Source organism: Rhinolophus hipposideros, assembly GCF_964194185.1.
Source record: "Rhinolophus hipposideros genome assembly, chromosome: 18".
In the NCBI taxonomy this organism is placed as follows: Eukaryota; Metazoa; Chordata; class Mammalia; order Chiroptera; family Rhinolophidae; genus Rhinolophus; species Rhinolophus hipposideros.
The window spans coordinates 33,899,464-33,924,924 of record NC_138064.1 but is presented as its reverse complement, the minus strand read 5'-3'; the positions used below and the strand labels follow the sequence as shown (position 1 = coordinate 33,924,924).

Below are 25,461 nucleotides of genomic sequence, written 5' to 3'. Positions count from 1 at the left end.
TGACTTATTTGTTTTATACTTAGAAATTTGAACCTCTTATTCCCCTTCACCTTCCCCCTTTCCCTTTTTTAATTTTTCAGTTACAGTTGACATTCAATATTATTTTACATTAGTTTCAGATGTACAGCATAGTGGTTAGACATTTGTATAATTTACAAAGTGATTTCCCTGACTAGTACCCACCTGACGTGATACATAGTTATTAGCATATTGTTGACTATATTCCCTATGCTTTACTTTAAATCCCCATGACTCTTTAATAACTACCAATTTTTCTTTTTCTTTCTTTTTAAGATTTTTATTGGGGAATATTAGGGAACAGTGTGTTTCTCCAGGGCCCCTCAGCTCCAAGTCGTTGTCCTTCAGTCTAGTTGTGGAGGGCGCAGCTCAGCTCCAAGTCCAGTCGCCGTTTTCAATCTTTAGTTGCAGGGGGCGCAGCCCACCATCTCATGCAGGAGTTGAACCGGCAACCTTGTTGTTGAGAGCTCGTGCTCTAACCAACTGAGCCCTCCAGCCGCCCTCCCAATTTTTATTTCTTAATTCCGTCACCTTTTTCACCCATCTCCCCAACCCCCCCATCTAACAACCATCAGCTTAGTTTGTTCCCTGCATCGGTAAGTCTGTTTCTGTTTTGTTTGTTCGTTTATTTCATTCTTCCGATTCCACATATAAGTGAAATCATAGGGTATTTGTCTTTCTCAATCTGACTTATTTCACTTAGCATAATACCTTCCAGGTTCATCCACGTTCTTATAAATAGTAAGATTTCATTTTTTACGGCCTAGTAATATTTCATTGTATATATGTACCACATCTTCTTTATCCAGTCATCTACTGAAGGACACTTAGGTTTCTTCCGTATTTTGGCTATTGTAAATACTGCTGCAATGAACATAGGGTTGCATCTATCTATCTGCCCTCTTGACTGGAACCACCATTAATTTTGATTGGAAGAATTTGGGAAGTTTCCATAAAGCCAGTTGCCACTGAAGGATTTCACTCTAAGTCTCTCACTTTCTTTTCCTCTTATATGTTCATTGTATTTCGACTCGGCCTCGAAGCTGATGGGAGTTATGAAATCAAATTGATGCTCCAGAAACTCCTTGAGTCAGTACAAGGCTGGCAGCAGCTTGCCACAGCTGCTGTGTGACACTCGTACCTTGATCTCATTGAAGCTGACATTGTTTTCATCTCTGATTACACAGCCTCACTCCTTTCCGCTTTCCCAGCTCACTCTTACTGTCAATTTAAGGGTCTTCTGATTCTCTTTCCACCTCAGCTTCCCTACTCCATTCTTTTCTTTTCCCAGTACTTCTCGCCCTTTCTTGGCTCATCTGCTTTTCTTGCCTTTTGCTCTCCATCTCTTTGTGCCCCGTGTGCCCCTAAAGCCAGAGCCTGATGTTGGCACCACAAGACACCTCTGATGCCTCTAGGGGAATGGCCTCTTCTATTCCAGTTAACTTTGCCATAAGCCAAGGAACCTTTGCAGATTTTAGATTAATCATGATGTTATATTTGTTCTATGTGCATATGTAAAGGTAGGACTTGATTTTTATGGGAAGTATCTATTCTCTACATTATAGGTGTGCCATAAATATTTTCTTGGGATCTTTTTTAGAATGAAATTTTTGGTTCGACGGTGGCATCGGGTCACAAGTTCTGGTTCTATCAACATTAACAGGGATGGCTTTGGACTGAATCCAGGTAAAGTCAGAATGGAATTTTTTTTTATGTTTATGATTGTCTAAAAATTACTGCATGTGTGATAACTTCCAAATAATGTGTTCTGGAACTCCTGTTGTCCAAAGACAGAGCCCCCATAACTAACACAGCTGGGGACCTTGCTGTTTTAAAAAGTAATAATAGCTGATTTTTCTGGAGATTGAATCTGCACTACGCCCTACTTTTTTCATGTATTATATATTCTCCCAATTCTGTGATACAAGTACAGTGACTATTCTCACTTTACAGGTGAAAAACTGAGTCATGGAAAGCATTTGTCATTGCCCCAGATTACCCAGTAGGAGGTGGCAGGGCTGGTTGAACCCTGGCTGCAATGGGCTCCAGAACCCACTCTCCTTACAACTGCATTTAAGGCTCTGGTTCATGATGGGATTGCTGTTCTCAGTCACGTGAAAGAGTTATGCTTTGAAGTTTTCTCAGTTTAGCAATATTCACACAGGTTTCTGAGTTCACTAATAGGTTGTATAATAATGGTTAAAATGGTTCACAGTTAAAATTCCTTCTCTATACACCTAGAAGCGGAAACAAAGCTTAGGGCTCTAACATTTCAGGCATAAAGATGTCAAGCTGGGGACAGACACAGAGCATGACTGCTGTGCATTGCTGTGCACCTTTACATGTTCTACCAGTAGCTGAGCGTGAGCAGCCGAGAAAGAGGAAATGTATTTGGTACCCTAAGCAAAGTGTTTTAAAATGGGAATTCTTACACTGAAACAGCTGAAATGTGTAGCATAATGAGTTATGTGTTGAAAGTTAGTATATCTTGATTTCAAGTATTTTCTAATAAAAGTTAGTAGAATGGCTAGATTACATTAGTCTGATTATAATTATCATTTTTTTGAATCTACCCCATCTGTGCCCCCAAACTATGGACACGCTCAGGCACTGTGCCTTCACTTCACCTCTAGATATATAACTAATTGTTTTTAAAAGAAAATTTTTCAATTAAATAGTTTATTTTCTTTGAGGTGTAGCTCCAGATTAGCAGAAATACTCATATTGAAAGGTAAACAAAAATCACAGTTCTACTGTTGTTCTCCCCTGTAGTCAAAATAATTGAAAATCAGTATAAAGAGGAGATTGTGTAGTGTAATACAGTATAGTAGTCCTTTGAGTCCTTATCTGTCTTGTAGAAATCTTTCAAGGGCTTGTTGTTTCTTTTTAACAAGCTATGTTTTGGATTACTGTAGGTGCTGAAAAGACTGACCTGTTTTATCATTCTTCTGGTGCCCTGGAGATGTACGGAGAACCAAGGCACACTACGTACCGCTCCCGGTCAGATCTGGACTATCCTAGATCTCCTTTACCATTTCAAAATAGGTAAGAATTTGAGAAAAGCTGCCTAGAGTAGTTAAATATACTAATATTCAACAGAGTAAGAAAGATAGTGTTAGGGCTTTTACTTCTTTGCATTGAAATAGCTAGATGTATCTTCAGTTATGCCTGATTTACATAATTTAAGGCTCAGAATGAGAAAAAGCTTTTGAATTTGTAACTAGTTTCGAAGGATGTAAGAAACAGAGCTGATTACTTAGGACATGCTGTGGGTTAGACATTGTGGAAAGTATTGACCAAGAGAGATAGTCTCTGGACATTATGAAAACAACTGTAAAGTCAACATGACAAGATGTATTTATAAATATGCAACATTTACTGAGGACCTCTGCTAGGCATTGTCCTGGACATTCTTGTGATGACTTAGTAGCTGCTGCTTTGAATTTCTTGAGGTTTTTCCTTTATGCAACACGGACTCAGAAGTATGGGGAATGTAAATCAAGCCGTGTACACGCAAGTGGTCTCCCTTTTGCGGGCAGCGGAGGATGGTTGCTAAGTTACTTGCCTTGTTTTTGGGTAATTTGGATTTATGTTTATATTTTTGACCTCATAGGTATCCAGGCCCTCCAGCTGATTTAAATCCTGGTTCCTTGGCGTGTTCTCAGCTTCAGCATTACGATCCTGACAGAGCCCTAACAGATTACATCACTCGGCTAGAGGCACTGCAGAGACGCCTGGGAACTGTACAGTCAGGTACGCTCGGCTTCACCATGTTAATGCTAGTACACCCACCGCTCTCCCTTCTCTTCCAGAACTCCTTGTCCTCCTCATTAGCATAATCCAATCTACAGTTCAGTGCATCAGTTTCCACCTTACGCTTAGAAATTTAAGTCAGAACCTGATTTATCTATCACCCCAGATCCCACTCCCCCCAAAAAGTTTCCTGCTGTCTTCATTTAGCAGATTAGAGAAAATGCACAGTGGGCACCAAAGTCCTCTGAGGATTGCCCAGGTGGCTGGAGAACATGTCCCTAAGTAACACATTTTCCTAAATAATGCATGCAAATTAAGGGGTGGGAGATCAGAGAAAGAAGCAAGTACGTTAGCACTTAATGCAGTCATTGTTCCTATTAGCACCATGTGCTTTTATGTGTGGTTCAAGAAACCCATCCATTCAAAAGACTTTACAAAAATGACCTTTTATTTTTCTCTGCTCAAAACACAAATTTCATACTTAATAGAAATGGATTCCCCGTTCATTGTGGGAAAACCTCTTTTCCCTGTGTTCCTTCAGTTCACTCCTGATTCAGGTTTTAGATCATTTTAATGTGTTTTAAGTCAACTTTTATTTATATTTTGTTTTTACTTTTTTTACAGACCCTTTTTTAGAACTGTTCCCACAAACTAGATAGGGCTAATAACAGGTTATTTTAAGTTAGTGGTTTATCTTTTCATACAAGCAGTCACCAACCAACTTACTTTCATAGGAAACTTTGTTATGTAGCTGGACTTTGGGTTGGTTTGTATTGTGTTTTGAGCATCCAGATTTCACAAGACCCAGATTATGAAACCACGTGATTTTTCAAGAGGCAGGAGGTACAGAACTTTCAACCTGCAGGGCACTTTAAAGAGCCTTAACATTAGTCTCACTTACCTTGCTATAGAGCCAGCCACCGACACGTGTAAATATATATTCAAAATCTCTTTTACAAATTAGTTCAAGTATGAATAAGACTTTTTTACAGAAGTGAAAAGCATTTTTTGAAAATGGAGCGTAATAGTAATCTTCTGCCCTTCATAAACTAATTAGTCCAGTACAGCTGGCAGTCTAATTTGAAATCATTTAAATAGACTGTTTTTTCTCTCATAGGTTCAACTCATTTTCATGCTGGCATGAGAAGATAATCTTTTTGAAACATCAGGAATCAAAGTGATTTTAAGCAAATTCCCTTTTGTAAATCAACGGTTCTTTTGTGCTTTTGTATTGTGGATATGGGACCAGTACAAACACAGCTTATGATTGTATACAAATCCCTTGCCAGCACATAAAAACAAACTGGAATTTGTACATACAGGCACTGTGTATGTATTCATGCACAATAATCATTTAATTACATGTATATTTGTGGAATGCTAATTTAAATGGTTAAATTATAAACCTTGTGTATTTATCAAATGGGTGAAAAGATTAAACTTTTGCGCATTATGACACTGCTGAATGTGTAGCTGAGGTGTCCTGCACTTTTCTTATAAGGCTACTGAAGTTACATGTTTCTGCCTAATATATTTGCTACTGGTGATGACGACAGATATCACTTGTAGAGACCTATTTTTGTATAATGGTAGAAGTTTTGAATTTTATGGGGTATTTTGTCAAGTACTGAAATAAAAATGAGTTCACCATTTTAACCATATTGTATTTGAACCCTCTTCATTTTAACTGAGCCATAGTTCTTGGTGCATAGTTCTTAGTCCACTCAGGATGCTATAACAAAATACCATAGACTGGGTACCTTAAAAACAATAGAAATTTATTTCTCACCGTTTTGGAGACTGGGAACCAGATTCAGTGACTGGTAGGGGCCTGCTTCCTGGCTCGTAGACAGCCATCTTCTTGCTGTGTCCTCACATGGCAGAAGGGACGTGCGTGGGAACTCTCCCTTCAGGAGAGCACCACCATGATAAGGCCCCATTCCTGAATACCAACAAACTGGGGATTAGGTTTCTACATACGAATGGGGGTGGGGGCACAAACATTCAGTCTGGGGCAGTGCATATTATGTCATTACCTACCAGAAATTCGTGGGACTTAAAGAGATTCAGAAAGTTGTCCCAATCCTGGAGGTCCTATTGGGATCTCTCTCCTATTGCAGAATTTTCCATGTGCCTTTGTAGCAACCTTACATCTTATTATATAGTTTTTAAAAGCTATATTGGTATTTTTATGATTCATCCTTATTTGCCCTGTTATAGTGTTATGTGTGTCCTCACAAAGCTATGTGCACTAAGACGATACAGAACTCATTTAACTCAAGTAATCTTAAATTTTATTAACCACAATACAACAGAATTAAACAGTATTTCTGCTGTGTAGCCCAATTCAGATTGGGAAAGTAATATAAATCTCAATGTTGTATCTTAATTAGAGTCCTCTCTTGTAACTTGGCAACTCACTACAACAGCAAGAGTAGTATTAGATGCTTATAACCTGAGAATTTTGTCTTACCATTGGATATTCTCATTTTTACCAACACAAATAGGCTATGGGAACAAATTGTATGTATTCTTGAAGATTTCTCATTACCTAAATTATCCATATTAGCAGCTGAGTTCCAATAAGAGTTCTAGAAATAACAAATGTATTCCAAAGCCCGTAGTTGAAGGTGAGGGTTTTGAGTAAAACCTTTCATAAGTTGACGTTCAAGACTATTCTGCTCTGAGAATGGAGAAAGGAGCAGATAGACAAGTGCTCTGAGCTATCTCATTTCACTCCCATGTTTGACCATCAGCCCTCCTTTTGAGATTAGGCCTCTGGTCAGCTTGTTAATGCTTCTCAATAATTAGTCTGCTTAAAACTTAAATCTATTAAGGTCTAAAACTATTCACTAGACACAGATTAGCCGCCTTACCTCAGAGCTTTAACTTTTTTGTGCCACGAACCTCTCAAACTTTCTTGTGGAAACTATGGGTTTCTTCTAAGAATAATACTTTTACAGATATATAGGATTGTAAAGGAAACCAAAAACATATAGGATTGTAAAGGAAACCAATTATATAGAAATAGTCAAACAAAAAAAATTTATGATATGTAAGTTTAAAGAAGTAAGATCTAGCAGTTGATCTAACTACCATAATTTCAAAGTAGTGATGAGAGTAAAAGATATTTCAAGAGATGTACAATAATAATATGAAAATATCTGTGATTTGTTTCCAAAATCATGGGTACTGCTAATACTAGTGTACTTTGTTGCCTAAATTTGTAAATAAATGAAATACTAAATTAGTTTGAAACCTAGTACAAGAAAGGCATTTTTTTCCCATCCAAGTTTTTAGATTCCTGAATCTCACTGAAGCACGTAACTTTACAATTCATGAATATAGACATATTTTCTCAAAGACAATTTTAATGTGAAAAACTAATAGCAGAAGTAGACTTGAAGCTTTAATGAGTCCTCCAGCCTCTTAAACAAAACTGTTATACACATGATGGAAAATATTTTGGAATCATCTAGTAAAAACAGACTATGTCGTTGAATTACAGGTATGATAGAGACAGGCCCCCGTTATAATTTAGACTGACTCCCGAACACAACACTCACGAAATAGGACCAATGATACCACTCTGCTTCATTTTATCCTTATATTAAAGCCAGAGTTTCCTGATTTCAGATTTTCTATTAAAAACAAACAAAATTGTTTGTTGGCATAAATTAAGTTTTAATAAACAGAACTAGTTAATATAAAATCTCTAATTACAAGAAGCTGGGAACCACCTTGAGCCGAAGAGAACAAAAATTATCCCTCAGAGATTTTATTTTAGATTTTCACAGATGTGACCAACAGGAACAAGAGACCAATTTATCAGGTAGGTAAATATTTAGTAATTAGATCAAGTCACACAGCAGTCTTTAGTATTAATTTATTTTTTTTAGGAAATGTAATTAAGTCAGTATCATAGATCTCTCTCAATTTCCTATAGACAGTGTTTCTTAAGGACAAATTTGTCTATAACACAGCTCCATCATTACTAAGAATCATCACACCAAAACAATACAGTTTCTCTTTTATCCAAGGCTTTAAATGTGAGTTTATTCCCACCCACCAATCCTCACTCACACACACAAACATTACCAAGCAAATGAATGAATAATCTGAGGCTTCCTAGTATCTCACTGAGCTTTTACACCTGCATCTAGTCCAAGATTTGAGTACCCTGAACTAATTTGCCAAGAGCTATTAAAATTAGTATCAAGAAATCCTGTTATTTAGAATTTGCCAATTACCAAGAGCCCCCTAAATAATTATTTACTGGTGAGCTTGATTTCCTTAATTTACAAAGCATGTGTAGTAAATATCCATCAAAAAACTATTGGGAAATGTCTGAAATACCATTGGATTTGATGGAACCTTTCAGTTAAGAAAATACAAAAACCCCAAGTTAAGCTGGCAGTCTTTTAAAATTACACCCTCAAAGAAAATGCACTGAAGAGTTGTTTCATAAACTTCATTTTCTTCTACTGTTTTTGCCGTTTATAGTGATGTTTCACGTTATCCCTTGCAGCCATTTTCATTTTGGTCTTCGTTTGTATCTGATAACTGGGTTTTCAGGGGTGTGAATCATGGTTGTGTAATTCACAGTGGGAAAATAACCATCAATGAGATCAAATTCAAATAAACGAAGCATAGTGGACCAAATTGTCTTGATTTGCACATAGGCAAAATTCTCCCCAATACAACGATGACGCCCTGTTAAAAAAAAAAACGTTTTCTTAAGAATCAGTTGCAATTCTTTCTCACTTTTTTTAACCTGGAGTGATATTGTTTAGCTACAGTTACATGAAGGGCAGATATACAGATATAATAAAAAGATGACATCTTTTCACATAATAAAAATCCCGGGATATTTCAACATCTGTTTTTAGGGGAAATGGCACTTGGGTAATCATATAATGACTTTTCCAACATTTTTTATCTATCTAGTTTAAATATATGTAAGGTTTGAAATATACGATGCTAACCTAGTTTGGGAATATACTAGAATATTCTTAGTTTCTGTTTCAGGAGAGCTCTAGTTGAAAAGTAATATGAACTTTCCAATCAAAACTTTAAATGCCAGTACAAATTGAAGAAAGAGGGATCTAATAAACCCAAAACAGCAACACATAATGAGATTAAAAGGTCATATATACATTAAAAACTGACAAGCTGGAGCCAGCCCAGTGGCTCAGGCAGTTGGAGCTCTGTGCTCCTAACTCCGAAGGCTGCTGGTTCGATTCCCACATGGGCCAGCAGGCTCTCAACCACAAGGTTGCTGGTTCGACTCCATCCACTCCCGCAAGGGATGGTGGGCTCTGTCATCTAAGATTCAACACAGCACCTTGAGCTGAGCTGCCACTGAGCTCCCAGATGGCTCAGTTGGAGCGCAGGCTCTCAACCACAAGGTGGACTGTACCCCCTGCAACTAACAAGGGCAGCTGAGCTGCGCCCTCCACAACTAAGACTGAAAGGACAACAATTTGACTTGGAAAAAAGTCCTGGAAGTACACGCTGTTCCCCAATAAAGTCCTGTTCCCCTTCTCCATTAAAAAAAAAAACTGACAAGCTGATTCTAAAATGCATATGGAAATGCAAAGGACCCAGGATATCCAAGTGATCTTGAAAAAGAAAAACCAAGTTGGAGGATTTAAACTGACCTCAAATCAGACTTCAATAGTACAGGTGCAGCAACTATGTATGATACTGTGATTTGTAATAAATATATATTCGGTCTTCCACTCTTGGCGTGGAGCTCCTTAAACCTTTGGAATTTCTCATGAAAAGAGTAATAAAGGAGCAAGGAGCCTTTTGTTATTCCTAACAAGCCCCTTTCAGCCACACTTGAGTTTGTTAATGAGGTAACTTTGGGACAACCCCACCCCCTGACCTCCAGGAAAGGGAGGGACTAGAAGTTGAGGAAGCTCTCTCAAAAATCCCTAAAATACCAGGGTTGGCAGAGGCAGTGTTCAGAGAGCTTCCAGGCTAGTGAACACGTGGAGGTCCTGGTAAGGTGCCATACTGTGCTAACCTCAGGTAGTGTTAGAATTGATTTGTACAAACCCAGTTGGTGAAGTGTCGAAAAGAATTGGTGTGAGAAAAACACCCACACATTTGCAAGAATGTCCCTATTAGGAAAGGGAAAGATATCTGTAAATAAAATTCACATGGATTGTTTTGACAACCAAATTTTGTCAGAACAAACATTTCAAATGTAAAATGTAATCATCTTACCAGCTCCGAATGGCACATAGGCAAACTTCTCTCCTGATGCTGGATTGTCCTGTAAGTAGCGATCAGGATTAAACTCCAGACGTTCTATCCAAGAGTCTTTCAGTCTTTGATTGACAGTGGGAGAAACACACACCTGATGTCCTGGAGGAATGGTATATCCTGCCACAATCTACGAATGAAAGCAACACATTTCATACATAATTTTAAAACATTCTACCAAATAATCAGGTCATTGTGTAATAAAGCATTAATATACATGATATGCACATATATTTTAAAACTAGCTAGATGATAGGCCAGCTAAAAATCATTTTAACTGAAGATGATTTGCAAGTGACCCAATATTGAGCTAGAAGTATATACACAAAAAAGTCAATGCGTTGGAGGTAGGGGTGGCATTTAAAGGAACTTTTCACAATCATTTATACACTTCTGTACTGTTATAATTATTTTCTTACAACAAAATATTTTTGAAAATAAAAAAAATACTTCCATTTTAAAAACCCTAATTGTTAAATAAAAATACAGGGAACAGATTAGCCTGTCTCCTGTCAGCAATTATGTAAAAATAAGTATTTGGAACATGTAAAATTGAAAAGTACATAGAAGTGATTATTCTACTATTTTAATTTTAAAAATTCTCTTTCTGAAAATCATCATTCGATATACAAATACTGGAGGCACAGAGGAGGAAATCTAGCCAAGAGACTAACCTGAGGAGTTTTGGCCATTCTCATCATGGTCATTATAGGAGGTCGAAGTCTTAATGTTTCTTTTATACAGCGATCAAGTAAATTTAGATCTTTCACCTAAAAAAGATAAAACATTTCCTGAGTTTTACAATTTTTAACATACTTCAACAGTTAAATATTATTTTATAAATTAAAATTTCTTTTATTTACTTCATTTTATTTAAGTTAAAATCATTTTAACTTCTGGATTATTACAAAATAGCTTATATTCTGGGTACAAGTACAGAGGTAACTAGTTCAGGGTAGATGGGATTAATCTTGTTTTATCACTGTCCATGATCAACAAGAGAAAAGAGGGTAATGTAGCAGAAACAGAAGAGATCTCCCTGAAGAATGGTATAGTAAGGACCTGCAAAAATTCACTCATCTAAAAAAAAACACTAGCAAAAATCATCAGTCAACTTTTTCAAAACCTGTACACAAATGTTTAGAGCAACATTATTGATACTAGCCAAAAGGTGGAAAAAACCCTTTTGTCCATCAACTGAAAAATGAATAAACAAATATGGTATATTTATCTATCTGATGGAATATTATGAGGTGATAAAAAAGACTGAGGTGCTGATACTACAACATGGATTAACCTTAAAACATGCTTAATAAGCCAGTTTTAAGCCAGTCACAAAAGACCGTATGAATGGTCATTTATATGAAATGTCCCAAATAGGCAAATCCATAGAGACAAAAAGTAGGTTAGTTGTTGCTAAGGATAGGACGCAAGGGAAATGGAGAGTAACTGCTAACAGGTACTGGCTCTCTTTTGGAAGTGATATAAATGTTCTAAAAACCAATTGTAATTTTTAAATTTCAGAACTCAATATATTTTTTAAAAAACAGTCCTTTTAAAGGATGTCCTTTAAAAGGATGGATTTTAGAGTATGTGAAATATATGTCAACTAAGCTATTATTTTAAAAGTTACTACAATCGAGAATGAAAGAGGAGACATTACTACCGACCTTACAGAAATAAAAGGGATTATAAGAGAATACTATTAACAATTGTATGCCAACAAATGAGGCAACCTAGATGAAATGGGAAAATTCCTAGTAAGACAAACTACCAAAACTGACTCAAGAAGAACAGAACATATGAATAGACCTGTACCAACTAGAGATTGGTACAGAGATTTTCCCACAAAGAAAAGCAGACCTAGAAGGCTTCTCTGGTGAATTCGATTAGATGTGTAAGAATTACCATCAATCCTTCACAACTTCCAAAAAATAACTTCCAAACTCATTCTATGAGATCTATATTACTCTGATAAACAACAATTATCAAAGACATCACAATAAAAATACAAACTAATATCCCTTATAAACATAGGTGCAAAAATACTCAACAAAATACTAGCAAATCAAATCCAGCATTAGGACATTTCAGCGAGGTCTATGGGGAATTTTCAGAAAATAAAGACACTAACCAAATTATAGTATATAGAAAATCTCAAATTGTCCCCTTTATTTTTAAATTCTATTTTTTCAGCCATCCTTCCACCCTCCTCCCCTTTGGCAACCATCAGTTTGCTCTCTGTGGGTCTGTTTCTGTTTGTTTTTTTTAAGATTCCACATACAAATAAAATCAAAAGGTATTTGTCTTTCTCTATTCGACTTATTTCACTTAACATAATAGCCTCTAGGTCCATCCATGTTGTTGGAAATGACAAGATTTTGTTCTTTTTTACTGCCAAATAATATTTCATTGTGTATATGTACCACATCTTTATCCATTCATTTATCAATAGACATCTAGGTTGCTTCCCTACCTTAGCTATTGTACATAATGCTGCTATAGGGAAGCACATATCTTTTTGAATTAGTGTTTTGGATTTCTTCAGATAAATACCCCAAAGTGGAACTTCTGGTATTTTATTTTTAATTTTTTGAGGAACCGCCATACTGTTTTCCATAGTGGCTGCACCAATTTATATTCCCACCAATAGTACACGAGGGTTCCCTTTTCTCCAAATCCTCACCAGCACTTGTTATTTGTTAATTTATTGATGATAGCCATTCTGATAGGTGTGAGGTGATATCTCATTGTGGTTCGATTTGCATTTCTCTGATGACTGGTGATGCTGACCATCTTTTAATGTCTGTTGGTCGTCTGTTATGTCCTCTTTGGAGAAATGTCTATTCAGGTCCTCTCCACATTTTTTAATCAGATTGGTTTTTTGGTTTGAAGTTGTATGAGTTCTTTATATATTTTGGATATTAACCCCTATTGGATGTATCATTTGCAAATATCTTCTCCCATTCAGTAGGTTATATTTTCATTTTGTTGATGGTTTCCTTCACTTTAGTTTAATGTAGTCCCATTTGTTTATTTTTGCTTTTGTTGCTCAAACTGTCCTCTTTAAAAACTAGCTCAGATACTCAAATAAGGAAACAAAGAAACTGAAAATCAACAAACCTGGTCATAAGTTAAAGGAGGTAGATCCTCTCCACAGACTGTTTTCTGTTCTAAATAACATTTTTCTTGAAGTGTTTTGTCTCTGGCCAAAAAGAAGCCCATCCAGGCACTAGTAGTTGAGGATGTATGCTGCCCAGCCAAAAGCAGTCCAATCAGCATGCCTGCTATTTCATCATCTGTCAAAGGACGTCCATCCCTATGGAATGAACCACACCCACAAATTTAACCGTTTGGTAGACACATTTCATGTCTCATCTTTTACATAAAGGGTCATAACAAATTTTTGAGGTATAATAGCCTCTTGTATTTGCCCATTGCAAGTCAGATTTTTTTTTCCATTAGGGAAAAGAAACAGACCAATAGAAAACACAATTTTGATTATAAAAGACTTCATTACAGTTTCCTAGCAAACGTTTTTCATGATGCACAGTTAGTGGAATTCCAGTAAGGCATGAGATCCAGTAATTTATGTCTCATCCATTTAAATATCTAAATGTCATAGCTATTGATTTTGTCAGCATCATTACTTTTTCACTGGATATATTATTTAACTGTGTTTTAATGTGTAATTTTCTGCTTCAGCTTAATACGTGATCTGAACAGCTCTTACTTGTAAGTGGAATCTAGTAAAGTCTGGAGAATGTCATCAATTTTTTCTTCTGACTGTCTGCGTTTCTGGATTGCCTTATAGAAAATATTCTTTATCTCTCGATGAGCTCTGTCCCTGCGTCTGTAATTCAAAAAGAAATAACTTCAAAAAATAAAGCAATGCTTTGTGGCATCAAATTCATTTTGAAAATAACGAGGACCTAACTTAAAGCAACCTTAACTAACCTTACTGACTAAAAAAATTGACAAAACTCAGAACAAAGAGAAAAAAAAGACACCATGAAAATCATATTGTTATGGACTTTTAGGGACCCTTATGGCAAGAAATGTGTTTCTTAAAGTGGACAAAAGTCACTCTGGTTCTTCTATAGGTTTTGAATAAACCTAGGATTATTTTGGATTATCTGAATCTAGGATTCAGAATATGACTACAGTATATAGGGTTTGATTCTACTTTTCATTTTCTAACACAACAGAGGGTTTTATAGGGGGTAAAAATGCTAATAGAGTCAGAAAACAAACTTGAACTCCCAAAATTTTACCTTTAAAATAGGGTGCTCACTAGGTAACAGGGACTGTAAGTGTTTTACATGAACTACCCACTTACACCTTTGAGGTAGGTGCTATTATCCTCACTGCACACATAGCTGCGAAAGATCACATAGCCAGTGAGCAGTGGAGCCGAAATTTAAAACCCAGCAATCTGACTACCTCGCCCCTCTTCATGAAGCCTTCTAATAAAAACTCCTGCCCTGCTTCATTTTTTTAAGACTGTTACTGAGGATTGAATGAGATAATGTGAGCAGAAGGGAAGATGACACTGAAGGTTAACACTACGCAGCAGAGCCAGGAAAATATAAGGCCTGTTTGAGAAAGTGAATGGAATAATTGGGTTAAATCAGTTGGTTTGAGTAAGACAGAGAAAGACTAGGCTGGAAAGTAGTAAAGGGCCTATCATACCAAGCTCAGGAATTTCTGACCATCCTGGCGATTGGGAAGGTGGAAAAAGGCTGAATGCACATTTATGGAGAACCTACTAGAGGCCCAGGGCTGTGCTAGATGTTCCAACACAATATGGATGCAAACATTTCAATAACTGCATAGCTCCCTACAACTGTAAGGTATTGATGAGTTCCAAAGAACTCCAAAGGACCTCTCCTCTGCCTTTTACTCCCACCCCTCTTTATTCTGTAAGTAGATAGAAGTGCAGAAATGGAAAGAAAAGTACCAGTGTAACACCTCCCCAACTCTTACCTGAACAGAAAAGAATCAACGGAGATACAGAAAGCCTACGAATACGTAAGACACTACTAATACGCCAGTTCCTAAGGAACTATGTTTCTTTGTATCTCTGGTGGTGCCTCCCCGTTAGGTAATCACAGTACAGCTGGCAAGGAGACAGGAAATTAAAGGCACTAATACCTCAAACAAAGAAATTTCACAATATACTGCAGAACAGTCATCTACTTTCAAACCAGTGCTTAGAGGGCTATACCACTTTTAAGTAGAGTTCAGAAACTTTCCTAAGTGTAAGGAGTACGAGAGATAAGTAGGTTTTAAAATGTTAGAACAGACAGACAACAAAGTACCTTTGTAATAAACAGAAACTTACCTTAAATGAGTTCACTATATAGTTTATATAAAGCAAACTTGTCTTGACTTCTTATAGAAGAATGGGGACTCATAACCTGCCCCAATTTGTTTTATGTTTAAATTTTATCTTACGAAAGCATACCAACACTACAATAATTATACAAAGTTAAATTACCATATATAAATTGTTTATCCATACCTGAAACTCGGCAAAGGGAGCCACCCAGGCAACAGCCAGGCTGCGTGGCTGAAACCTCCATCCAAATCTGCGTACAGTTGTGCCATCTTCTCGTTGAGCTGACTTCTGATTTCCTTTCCATGTAAACAATGACTAGCTGTTAAGATTATAAGCTCAGAAAGAGCTTCAAACAAATCTAGAGGGGAAAAGATTATTCCCATTAACATTGCCAAAAATTATTTTGAAATGTCCTGTTTTCTTAGAGATATAAAGTAATTATGAAAGAAAATTGAATAAAAACAACTCAAGAACCAACCGGTCCTATTCATATCATCAAAAAGCTGATAAAGACATATAGATATGTGGCCACCCTACTACACAAAACAGAGAGGCAAGAAACCAAATGATGGGAAGTACCCCACCCTCTAAATGGCCAAAATCGATGCCACAAAGGCATCTCTAAGCCTCATTCATAAACCCTTCACCTTAAAAAAATAAAGTGAAGATAAAAATGAATGTGGTTATCTGAGTTCCTCATACTAAAACCAAAGCAGCAAAAACAGGTCATTTAGTGCATATGAGGACAGCAATGAGGTACTTCCTAAAGAACAGTCCTAATACTGAGGAATGGGTCATTTCCCAGGTCAAAAGTGGGAAGGTCAGAACTAGACAATTAAATTGCTTAGACTTTTACTTGCCCATTAGGGGTAAAAAAATAATACTAATACACGTATATTTTATTAAAGTGAACTTGCAAAAGTTTTACGTTCAGTTTATTTCAAAATCTACTCATGAATCATTCTTACGTTATTTGTACAAATGAGCTGAATAATATGCATGTTATTTGACCCATTTTAAGGTTTTGCTAAGTGAACAGCAATAATCACTTTCTCTCAGGTCTTTTTAACTCCACAGTAATCATAACATGTTCTTTCCATTAACTCTAAGGTGCTTTAACATACTCGTATGTTGTACTTTATTTTACACACACACGCTCGCTCGCTCTCTCTCTCTCTCTCTCTCTCTCTCTCTCTCTCTCTCTCTCTCTCTCTCTCTCTTAGATTTCTAGTCATAGAAAAGTAGAAATAGTAGGACAAATGCAAAATCAAAACATTTTGCTTACTTCTTTCTCCACTTTCTCCCCAACTCTGAAAGTATTCCTTTGTTTCTTTTTCAATTATAGAAACGTGCTGTCTAAAGTGGGCTATATTAAGGCCACTTTTTAACATTTTCTTCTGCTCCAAGAAAACCTTCAAAGTATTAAGAGTATATAGCATTAAAACACAATTTTGTTTTATCACAAGATCCATTTGGGTTATTATAACTCTGACACTCAAAGAAAACAATCTTCTGAAAAACTGAAACTAAAAATAGTGAAAGGATATTTTAGAAACTACACCAGATGTGGAATAGAGCATCTGTGCATAAGTCTGAAGTAATGTGCAGAAAACACCTGTTACACAGCCCCAGACAAACAATAAATTAGGAATCCCACCTCCCACCTTCCTTCCTATATACCCTTTTCCCACTCCAGGCTCCAATGCTCCCTTTTCCTATTCTATTATCTTCTAGTCCTCTAACCCAACCCAAATGCAAACACAATCTCCCAAAGGTCCATTATGCTTTAAGATTATTTTTATCCTCCTTCACATATTCCACAGTTCTATTCCCAAACAAATGTCATTCCTCACTGACACTATCTTCCAGAAGTTTAATTAGAATATAATATCGTCTTAATAAAATAATTTCACACCAAGACAACTAATGGTTTTAACCCTTTGAGGCATTTCTATTTTAAGAGTATGATAAGCTGTGTGAATAGACAGATATATCTAATCAGGAGGTTTTTCCAGGGCTCTTGCTTTTGTCCTTCAGGAAGCCAATCATCCCCCTACAACTCTCCCGTCCCCAGAAACAACACTTAATGTCAACTTTTAACTGCTATACTAGGGTACTAGGCAGGGTGTGTACATATAGACAGAGCCCACACCAAGCAAGCAGGCCAATTATCTGATTTGTTTTTTACATCAACTTGCAGCACTTTAATGTTTGACTTTAGTGGGGAAAGGAAATCATAAAAACTTGTAAAGCCTATGATCTCAAAGGAGCTCTTATGCAAGAATTCCAGGCAAGAGTGGGAAGATAAGAGGCCCAGTGATGAAATAATGGGATTTTCTTGTTACCCTTTCAAATCAAACCCTCGTAAGCTAAGTTATCATTCATTCTATTTCTTTGTACGGCGAGCCCTTTGAAATTGCTTGCCCCATGCCAGCAACTACAAAACAAAAGAACCATTCTTTGTCAGTTACCCATGGCTTCTCTTCTTTTAAATCTCATGATTCTTCGGCTTTATGAAATAAGGAATAGACTGTTTCTACATTTTACATGTATACTCCTACACTACCAGCTATAATTATTACAGCGTAGATTGGTCTTTCTTGAAGATAACAGTGTCACCTACTGGATTCGGCACATCATATGCAACTCCCTTCCCAAACACAGGTGTCGTCAGACGACCGTAGACATCTTCTGCATTCAGGTCTTCGTTTTTACTATTAAAAAGCAGGGCAGCGGCATCACTCCCCAGAAGGTAAGTAAACGTCTTGCCCACCATGGTAAAACTAAACACAGGTCCATACTAAAGAGAAAAAAGTATCCATACTGATGTTACCAAAAAACATGGAGCACTAAAACACTAATTTCTTAAATCACAAAACAGTAACTTGTTGAAAATAAATTCATAAACCTTAAAGCAATTTTCCCATAGTCTTTGTCCAAATGTATATTTTATCCAGTTGCAAATGGAATATAAATAAAACTTTATATTCTGCTTTTTTCACTGTTTAAATTTAAAATATAGTCTATCTTATAGACATCATAATATCAATAACTAACTATTCTTTCATTACTTGATTTATAGGTGATGTGTCAGTTTTTTCACTTATTATATACAATTCTGCAATGACTATCTTTGAGAATACAGATTTTTTTTCCCCCTTGGTTAAAGACAAATTTACAGGAGTAGCCAAAGGATATGACCTTTCCTAAAGTACTTCCTATGTGAAGACACAAGAAGTTTATTTAGTTATTAGTTTTACCACTATCTCACCAACACTGTGCTTCACTTTATCTTATCTATAAAATGGAAATAATAATAGTACCTACTTCATAGAACTGTTGTCAATATTAAATAAATTAGCATACATATGTTAGAGAACATATTATATTAAAGGAAGTATGAAAAATATAGAGGGTGCCAAAAAAAGTGTACACATTTTAAGAATGGAAAACAGTATTAAAATTGTAATAATACATACTGATAACAAAAAATGACTACAAGTCACATTTGACTTCTGCAATTACAAGAGGTGCTCAAAGTGGTTACCATCAGCGTCCAGACACTTCTGATTATACAAACTACTGCTTGAGCAATGCTGACCAAAGTGTCCACTTGTATACATTTTTTTTGGCATCCTGGTATATATTAAGAGTGCCTTGGCCATAACATTAATAAGCATTTTCTATTATTATTATTATTATTATTATTATTATGATTGTTAAAAGCATAGACGTGGCAATCAAACCATATGTACATCCTAGCTTGGCCACTAGCTAGTAGGGAGCTTAAGAACAAATTATATGTGTATAATGTGTTTCTCAGTTTTGTCATCTATAAAATGAATAAACCAGAAGGGATTTTGCTTCAGTGAGATAATCTATATAAAGCAGTAAGTACTGGCACAAAGTTAAATGTTTTATAATTATTAATGTACTAGGAAGAAAAGATAATGGGATTATATAACCATAACTTGGGCTGTATATTTGAAATTAGGAACATGAGGGAATGCCCACTGGCTAGTTTTTAATCTCTTTAAAGAGGAAACAAAGTCATTTGCTTTGATAGAAAGGTAGGAAAATTCAGAAGTTTAAAAAATAAAGGTTTGAGTTAGTCTCTGTGGTGAGTGGAAAAGTAAGCCGACAGAAACATATAGGATTGTTGAAAAGTGTTCAAAGTTCATTTAATGTAGGCAAGCAATCATGAAATTAGGAAAGAACTAATCTTGTGCAAGGAAGAGAAAATGACAAACAGGCTCCCTTCCAAGGTTGGGGTTTTACCAGGTAAACACAATGAAAAGATCCAGGAGTAAGGAAATTAAGGTATTGGCAAATGGAATATAACTCAAATGTAACTCAAATGTAACTCAGAGTGTAACTCAAATGGACCACGGTCCCAAAGTGGAAAAAGAAAGAAAGTAAAGAAAGAAGGCTGATAGATCACAACAAAGTAAATGGAACAATGGACTGGAAGATCTAGTGAGGTCCAAGAATGGTTATAATGGAAGGAGATGTACAGGCAAACTAGGAGAAGTTGTGGTCTAAGAATAGGTAGGGTGCCTACGTTCATATTATGCGGGTCAAACAGTTATGAGTGATGACAACTCTTATTGGGAATGTGGGGTAAATAGCTGACTAGGAATAGGAAAGCTCACTGGATAGAGAAGGGCCACGATCTGAGTGGCCGTGGTGTTGTGTGGGTCAGCCAAGTAGAACAGAAGTCATAGAAGTGTAGTGCAGGTTACAAAATTCCACAGATGCATGGTTAAGAAAAAGAAGGATCAATTAGTATTGATTTTAACTATGATCATTGAATACAAGATTCATGCCCATGGTTTTTAAACCATGGATGCCAGAACTACAGGTTTCCTCAGTGGTACCTCAGAAATTACCCCAGGACATGAGAGAAGCTAAGAGGGCTCCAAGGGCCCCTCCAGCTTTTAAACAGGAGCAGCTCCAATTTTATCTGTTTCCTATACTGGAAATAAGCATTAGATTAGAATTTTTTTTTAAATGTTATGCCATTTAAAAGAAAAGTTTGAAAAGCACTAATTTCCTCTAATCATTTGGAAGACTTACCTTCTCATATGCATTTTCTAGGAATTCAATTGGACTTCTCCCAAATGCTATGGCATGCCCAAGGAATGGAATTGGAGAGAAAATGTGTGGTGGACTTTTCTGCAAGAGAATACAAAAAACTTTCAGTTCACATTTCATTTTAAGGGCGGAACCCAGTTCAGTTTCATGACCAAACAAATTAAATTTGCCATTAATACTAAAAAGTTACCCCAAAATGAAGCATCAAAAGTAATTAAAAACAAATGAAGAAACAAAAACTCATAGGCACAAACAATAGTTTAGTAGTTACCAGAGAGTAAGGGGGAAGAGGGTGGTAAATGAGAGTAAAAGGGATCAAATATATGGTGATGGAAGAACTGACTCTGGGTGGTGAACACATAATGTGATATATAAATGATGTATTACAGAGTTATACACCTGAAACCTATGTAACTTGATTAACAATTGTCACCCCAATACACTTTTAAAAAAAAGAAAAGTAACTAAGAAGAGCCAAAATGCAAATATTTTAGGGCTGAGTATTCATAGTAAAAAGAACAGAAACTCAAAACATGCTGTAAGATGACCAGATAAACACAAAGGCATTGCAATTATAATGGACCACAATCCAGAATATGTAATACTGTATTAGTGGCTCTAGGCAACTTTCCTAACCATTAGTAACAAAACAAAAACCAGAAAAATCAAACTGTAGTTTCTTTTTTTTTTTTAACTTTTATTTATTTAAGTGTGTGTTTCCAGGACCCATCAGCTCCAAGTCAAGTAATTGTTTCAATCTAGTTGTGGAGGGCACAGCTCACAGTGGCCCATGTGGGGATCGAACCAGCAACCTTATGAGCACCACTCTCTAACCAACTAAGCCAACCAGCCGCCCGATACTAGTTTCTTGACCACTTATTTCCACTACCACTCACAATTTCAATCCCAGAATCTTCTCTAAAGAAGGTATAGAAGAAAAAAACAAACAGTAACTTGAAGTATAGAAATAAGAGGAATGTTTGAGAAGTAACATTTATCAACAAACAACAACTGCTGACGAGGACGTGAAGAACAGGGATCCCTCGTGCACTGCTGGTGGGATTGCAGATTGGTGCAGCCACTATGGAAAACAGTATGGAAATGTCTCAAAAAAATGGAAATGGAACTACCTTATGACCTAGCAATTCCACTCCTAAATATCTATCAAGAGAAATCCAAAACACTAATTTGAAAAAATATATGCACCCCTATGTTTATTGCAGCGCTATTTACAATAGCCAAAGTATGGAAACAACTGAAATGCCCAACAGTAGACGATTGCATTAAGAAACTGTGGTACATGTATACAGTGGAGTATTACGCAGCCATAAAGAAGAATGAAATCTTACCATTTGCCATGATATGGATGGACCTAGAGAACATTACGCTAAGTGAAGTCAGACGGAGAAATACAAATACCACATTATCTCACTTATATGTGGAATCTAAAGAATAGAATAAATGAACACTAATCAGAAACAGTCTCAGAGATATAGAGGAAAAACTGAGGGCTGCTAGATGGGAGGGGTGTGGTTATGAGGGAGAAGGTGAGGGGATTAAAAAGCACAATCGGTAACCACAAGATTGCCATGGGGATACGAAAGACAATTTGAGGAATTTAATCAATAATGTAGTAAAGATTTTATAGGGTATCCGATGGACACTTGTCTTATTAGGGAGACCACTTCATGGACAGTGTAGGTACCTGACCACTGCAGTGTACACCTGAAGCTGAAGCTGAATAATAATGAACGTCAACTATAATTTAATACATATGTGTGTGTGTATGTATATATATATATATATATATATATATATATATACATACACACACACACATATATATGGTCACAGGATGTGGAGTACAGCATAAGAAATAGTCAGTGGAACTGTAACAGCTATATACAATGTCAGAGGGGTAGCAGATTGGGGACAGGGGGGTTATCACTTTGTGAGGGGTTAAATGTCTATTACAGTACATTGTTTTGTACACCTGAAACTAATTTTAAAAAATGACATTTATCAGTAAACAGAACACATCTCATGCTTCTCTCACTGCAAATGAACTAGCTCCACTGATGTTAGAGAGCAGATCCACTCTAGCAGGAACTCTTTAGCAGTCACTATAAAAGGTACTTTAGATGCCCCAAAATGGGACTTGCAGATCACAACATCAAGTGTCCTGGAAATCAGACTTGCAGTGATGAAAAAGCTTAAGACTCCTCAGATCTTTCGTGGTCACAAATTGTAAGGAGCACTACAAACTCACTCTCCAGGTAACAGTACCAACAATCTTAAAATACTAAAGCCACCTTTCTTTCCCAAGACCAATACCACTTCCTCAAAAATACCATTTGTAGTTAAAACAGTACTGCCTTATGCCTGTTATAGTTCAAAAAATTATTTTAAAACCTACTTGGTCAACAGGTTGTCCTTCCATTGTCAGTAAAAGGGTAGTTCTTAAAGCCACTCGGTGTTGGCTGGTTAAGGATGCTTTCATCAAATACATCATAGAAGTATGAAGCTAGTGGTCAATAAAGCCAGTAACAGAGCAACTGATTTTATGAGCACTATGGGAAGGTCCCTAACACACCCGCCACCCTCACTCTTCCCAATTGAACACGTCCTCCTTCATACTGACCTAAATCTCCATTTGGGGCAATGCCGCAGGACACTGACCCAACCACACAAGGGCAGTCACCAAGATCACGCCAACCAGGGACGCAGCTGCCAACAGCATCTTCACCAGGGCCCCCACCACGCACGCAACTAACCCAAGGGCCACGACAACGCTCAGAGCCACAGCCTGGGCCACGGCCGCCGGTCCTGCCGCGGCCAGCACAGCTATGACGACGGCCAGGGACGCGGCCAGCACGACCCCAGCCAGAAGCAGAAACGCGGCCACCGCAGAAGCAGGACTGTCAGCAGGCAGGCGCCGCCCTCGCTCGCCATTGGGCCAGGATCCCCCTCGCCGCCTCTCCCGCAGCGGGTGAGGCCCGCACCTCCGGGGGTGCACTTACCGCCCCGCCGTGCAGAGGGGCCAGGTGGCCGATGGCGAGGCGGAACAGGTAGACCAGGCTGAGAGTAAAGGCGCAGGCGATCAGTAGCACGGACAGGAGGTTGCCACCTGTCACCTGCTCCGTTGCCTGCCTCAGCACCGACCCGCCCGCCTGCAGTAAGCCCAGCAATGCCATCCCGGCCGCCGCCGCCGCCGCTTCAGTTCCCGGAGACGCTGGAGGCCCAGGCAGCCGCGGCCCCTCGGAAAGGACTCTGCGAGAGAAGTCGGCAGAGAGGCGGCTTCCTACTACACCTCCGACTCCTGGCCCCCGCGCGCACCACCGGGGCGTCACAGAACGGGGCGGGGCTCCAGACGCGGCGCCCGGTTGGGCGGGAGGCGGGATCTCGAGAGCGAGGGCTGCGATAGGGCGGCGGGCGGCAGCGGCGCGCTCGGTGATTGCACCGCGTGCGCCTGAGGTGATCTCGGCCTAGGTCGCGTCAGCCCCGCCCGTGGTTCGAGGCCCGCCCCCTGCCTGAGCGCCCGAATCGTACGAACCTGCTCCGGGGCCACGTCCTGGGGACTCCCGGAGACAACCCCATATAGACGCGAAAGGAAAGATTGTGAAGGACGCCGTCTACACACTGAAACTGAAGGGTGGGACGCTGAGGTCAGTCCCATCCCACACCAATTCAAACCAGTCCGACGGGTATTCATTCATGGCCGTGAAAGTAACAAATTTTGGTTCGTAAGGATGCTGAATTATACGAAAACGGTTTTTCCAACATCTGTGTGTGTGTTCCAGGCTGTCGTGACGTATCTGAGGTAACATTTCCCAAGAACGCCCCTTAACTCTGGCCGTTTAGTGGCCAGAAAGGTTTTGAAGCCGGAGTTCAGCCCTGCAGCCACAATCCACCTGAACTCATCCTGTGGTTTCAAATAAGCATGTGTAGAAATAACAAACAATCCTTCGTCTAGATGACAATCAGGAGCTCCTGACCCGATGTATGTATTTATGCAGTCAACGTCAAGAGCGAGGTATTGTGCCAGGCACTGGGAGATACGGCAGTGAGTGAGAACACTGCAGGGTCCTCCGGGAATGAGCACAAATACCCAGTGGCCTGCTGGACACCTCTGCCCAGAGAGCTAACATTCATCTATCTCACAGTCAATAAAAACAACGCTAAACTTGTTGTCTCCTCCCACCCCTCTGTCAACCTGCCCCCTCTGTGATGGCTGTGTAGGAGGGACACCACTATCCGGGTCATTGCCCTCTTCTCTCATGCTTCACATCTCACCAGTCCCCAAATGCTGGAATTCCACCAATTGAAAAATGTCTTCATTCTTATCGCCACTACCCCAGGTGAGGCCCTAATCATTGCTCATCTACGTTGCTGCAACACCATCCTGCCTGTCTACTTCCACGAATGTCTTTATCCTCCGCACTGCTGCTGTTTCTTACATCACTGAAGCTATGTGGTAATCATCTCAACAGGTTTCCTCTATTAGAAGATGAACTTGAGAATAAAGATCATAGTTCTTATGTTCTTTGTTTATCCTAATACCTACCATAGCAGTTATCAAAAGTGTGGTCCGTGGCCCTCTGGGGATGCCCAGGATCCTTTTAGGGTGTTTACCAAGTCAATACTCTTTATAAAAAATACTGTTATTGGCTTTGTTACTGCTGGAATTGGCACTGATGGTGTAAAATCAAGCGTAAATCAAACTTCTGGCTTTTTACCACAAACCAAAGGCAGTGGCACCAAACTGTAGTATCAGTTATTCTTCACTGCGGTGCACTTTGCAATAGAAAAAAAAAATTGCCTGTTTCACATAAGAATGAAATTGTGATGAATTTATGATGAAATTGTGAACATTAATTTTAGTAAACTTTACCTATTGAGTACATGTACTTTGAAATTAACTGGATTTTTCACAGAATAGCATTTTTGCTTGCAAGAACAACTGACAGACAAACTGATGGTCA

At 38.1% G+C, this 25,461-nt stretch overlaps 2 protein-coding genes across 8 annotated transcripts in view; one reads left to right on the top strand and one right to left on the bottom strand.

The window, feature by feature from the left end:
* AKAP9 (A-kinase anchoring protein 9) overlaps nt 1–6,997 on the top strand; it is a 145,558-nt gene extending 138,561 nt beyond the window's left edge. For 6 of the 7 annotated variants that reach the window (XM_081080220.1, XM_081080219.1, XM_081080217.1 and 3 more), the window contains 4 exons: nt 1,619–1,704; nt 2,934–3,063; nt 3,632–3,771; nt 4,889–6,997. In XM_081080220.1, coding sequence (XP_080936346.1) covers nt 1,619–1,704; nt 2,934–3,063; nt 3,632–3,771; nt 4,889–4,923 — 391 coding nt within the window. In that variant the 3' untranslated portion in view covers nt 4,924–6,997. The remainder of the gene's footprint in view (nt 1–1,618; nt 1,705–2,933; nt 3,064–3,631; nt 3,772–4,888) is intronic. The other variant, XM_081080222.1, reaches the window with a different exon arrangement.
* A 127-nt stretch (nt 6,998–7,124) lies between these two features.
* CYP51A1 (cytochrome P450 family 51 subfamily A member 1) lies at nt 7,125–23,821 on the bottom strand. The gene is made up of 10 exons (XM_081080223.1): nt 23,500–23,821; nt 20,462–20,560; nt 18,009–18,185; nt 16,671–16,797; nt 15,569–15,743; nt 13,778–13,897; nt 13,168–13,363; nt 10,719–10,814; nt 10,006–10,174; nt 7,125–8,484 (listed from the first exon to the last, which is right to left on the bottom strand). The coding sequence occupies exons 1-10, from the start codon at nt 23,671–23,673 to the stop codon at nt 8,306–8,308; spliced, it is 1,512 nt and encodes a 503-aa protein (XP_080936349.1). The 5' UTR covers nt 23,674–23,821; the 3' UTR covers nt 7,125–8,305.
* Between the last annotated feature and the right edge of the window lie 1,640 nt (nt 23,822–25,461).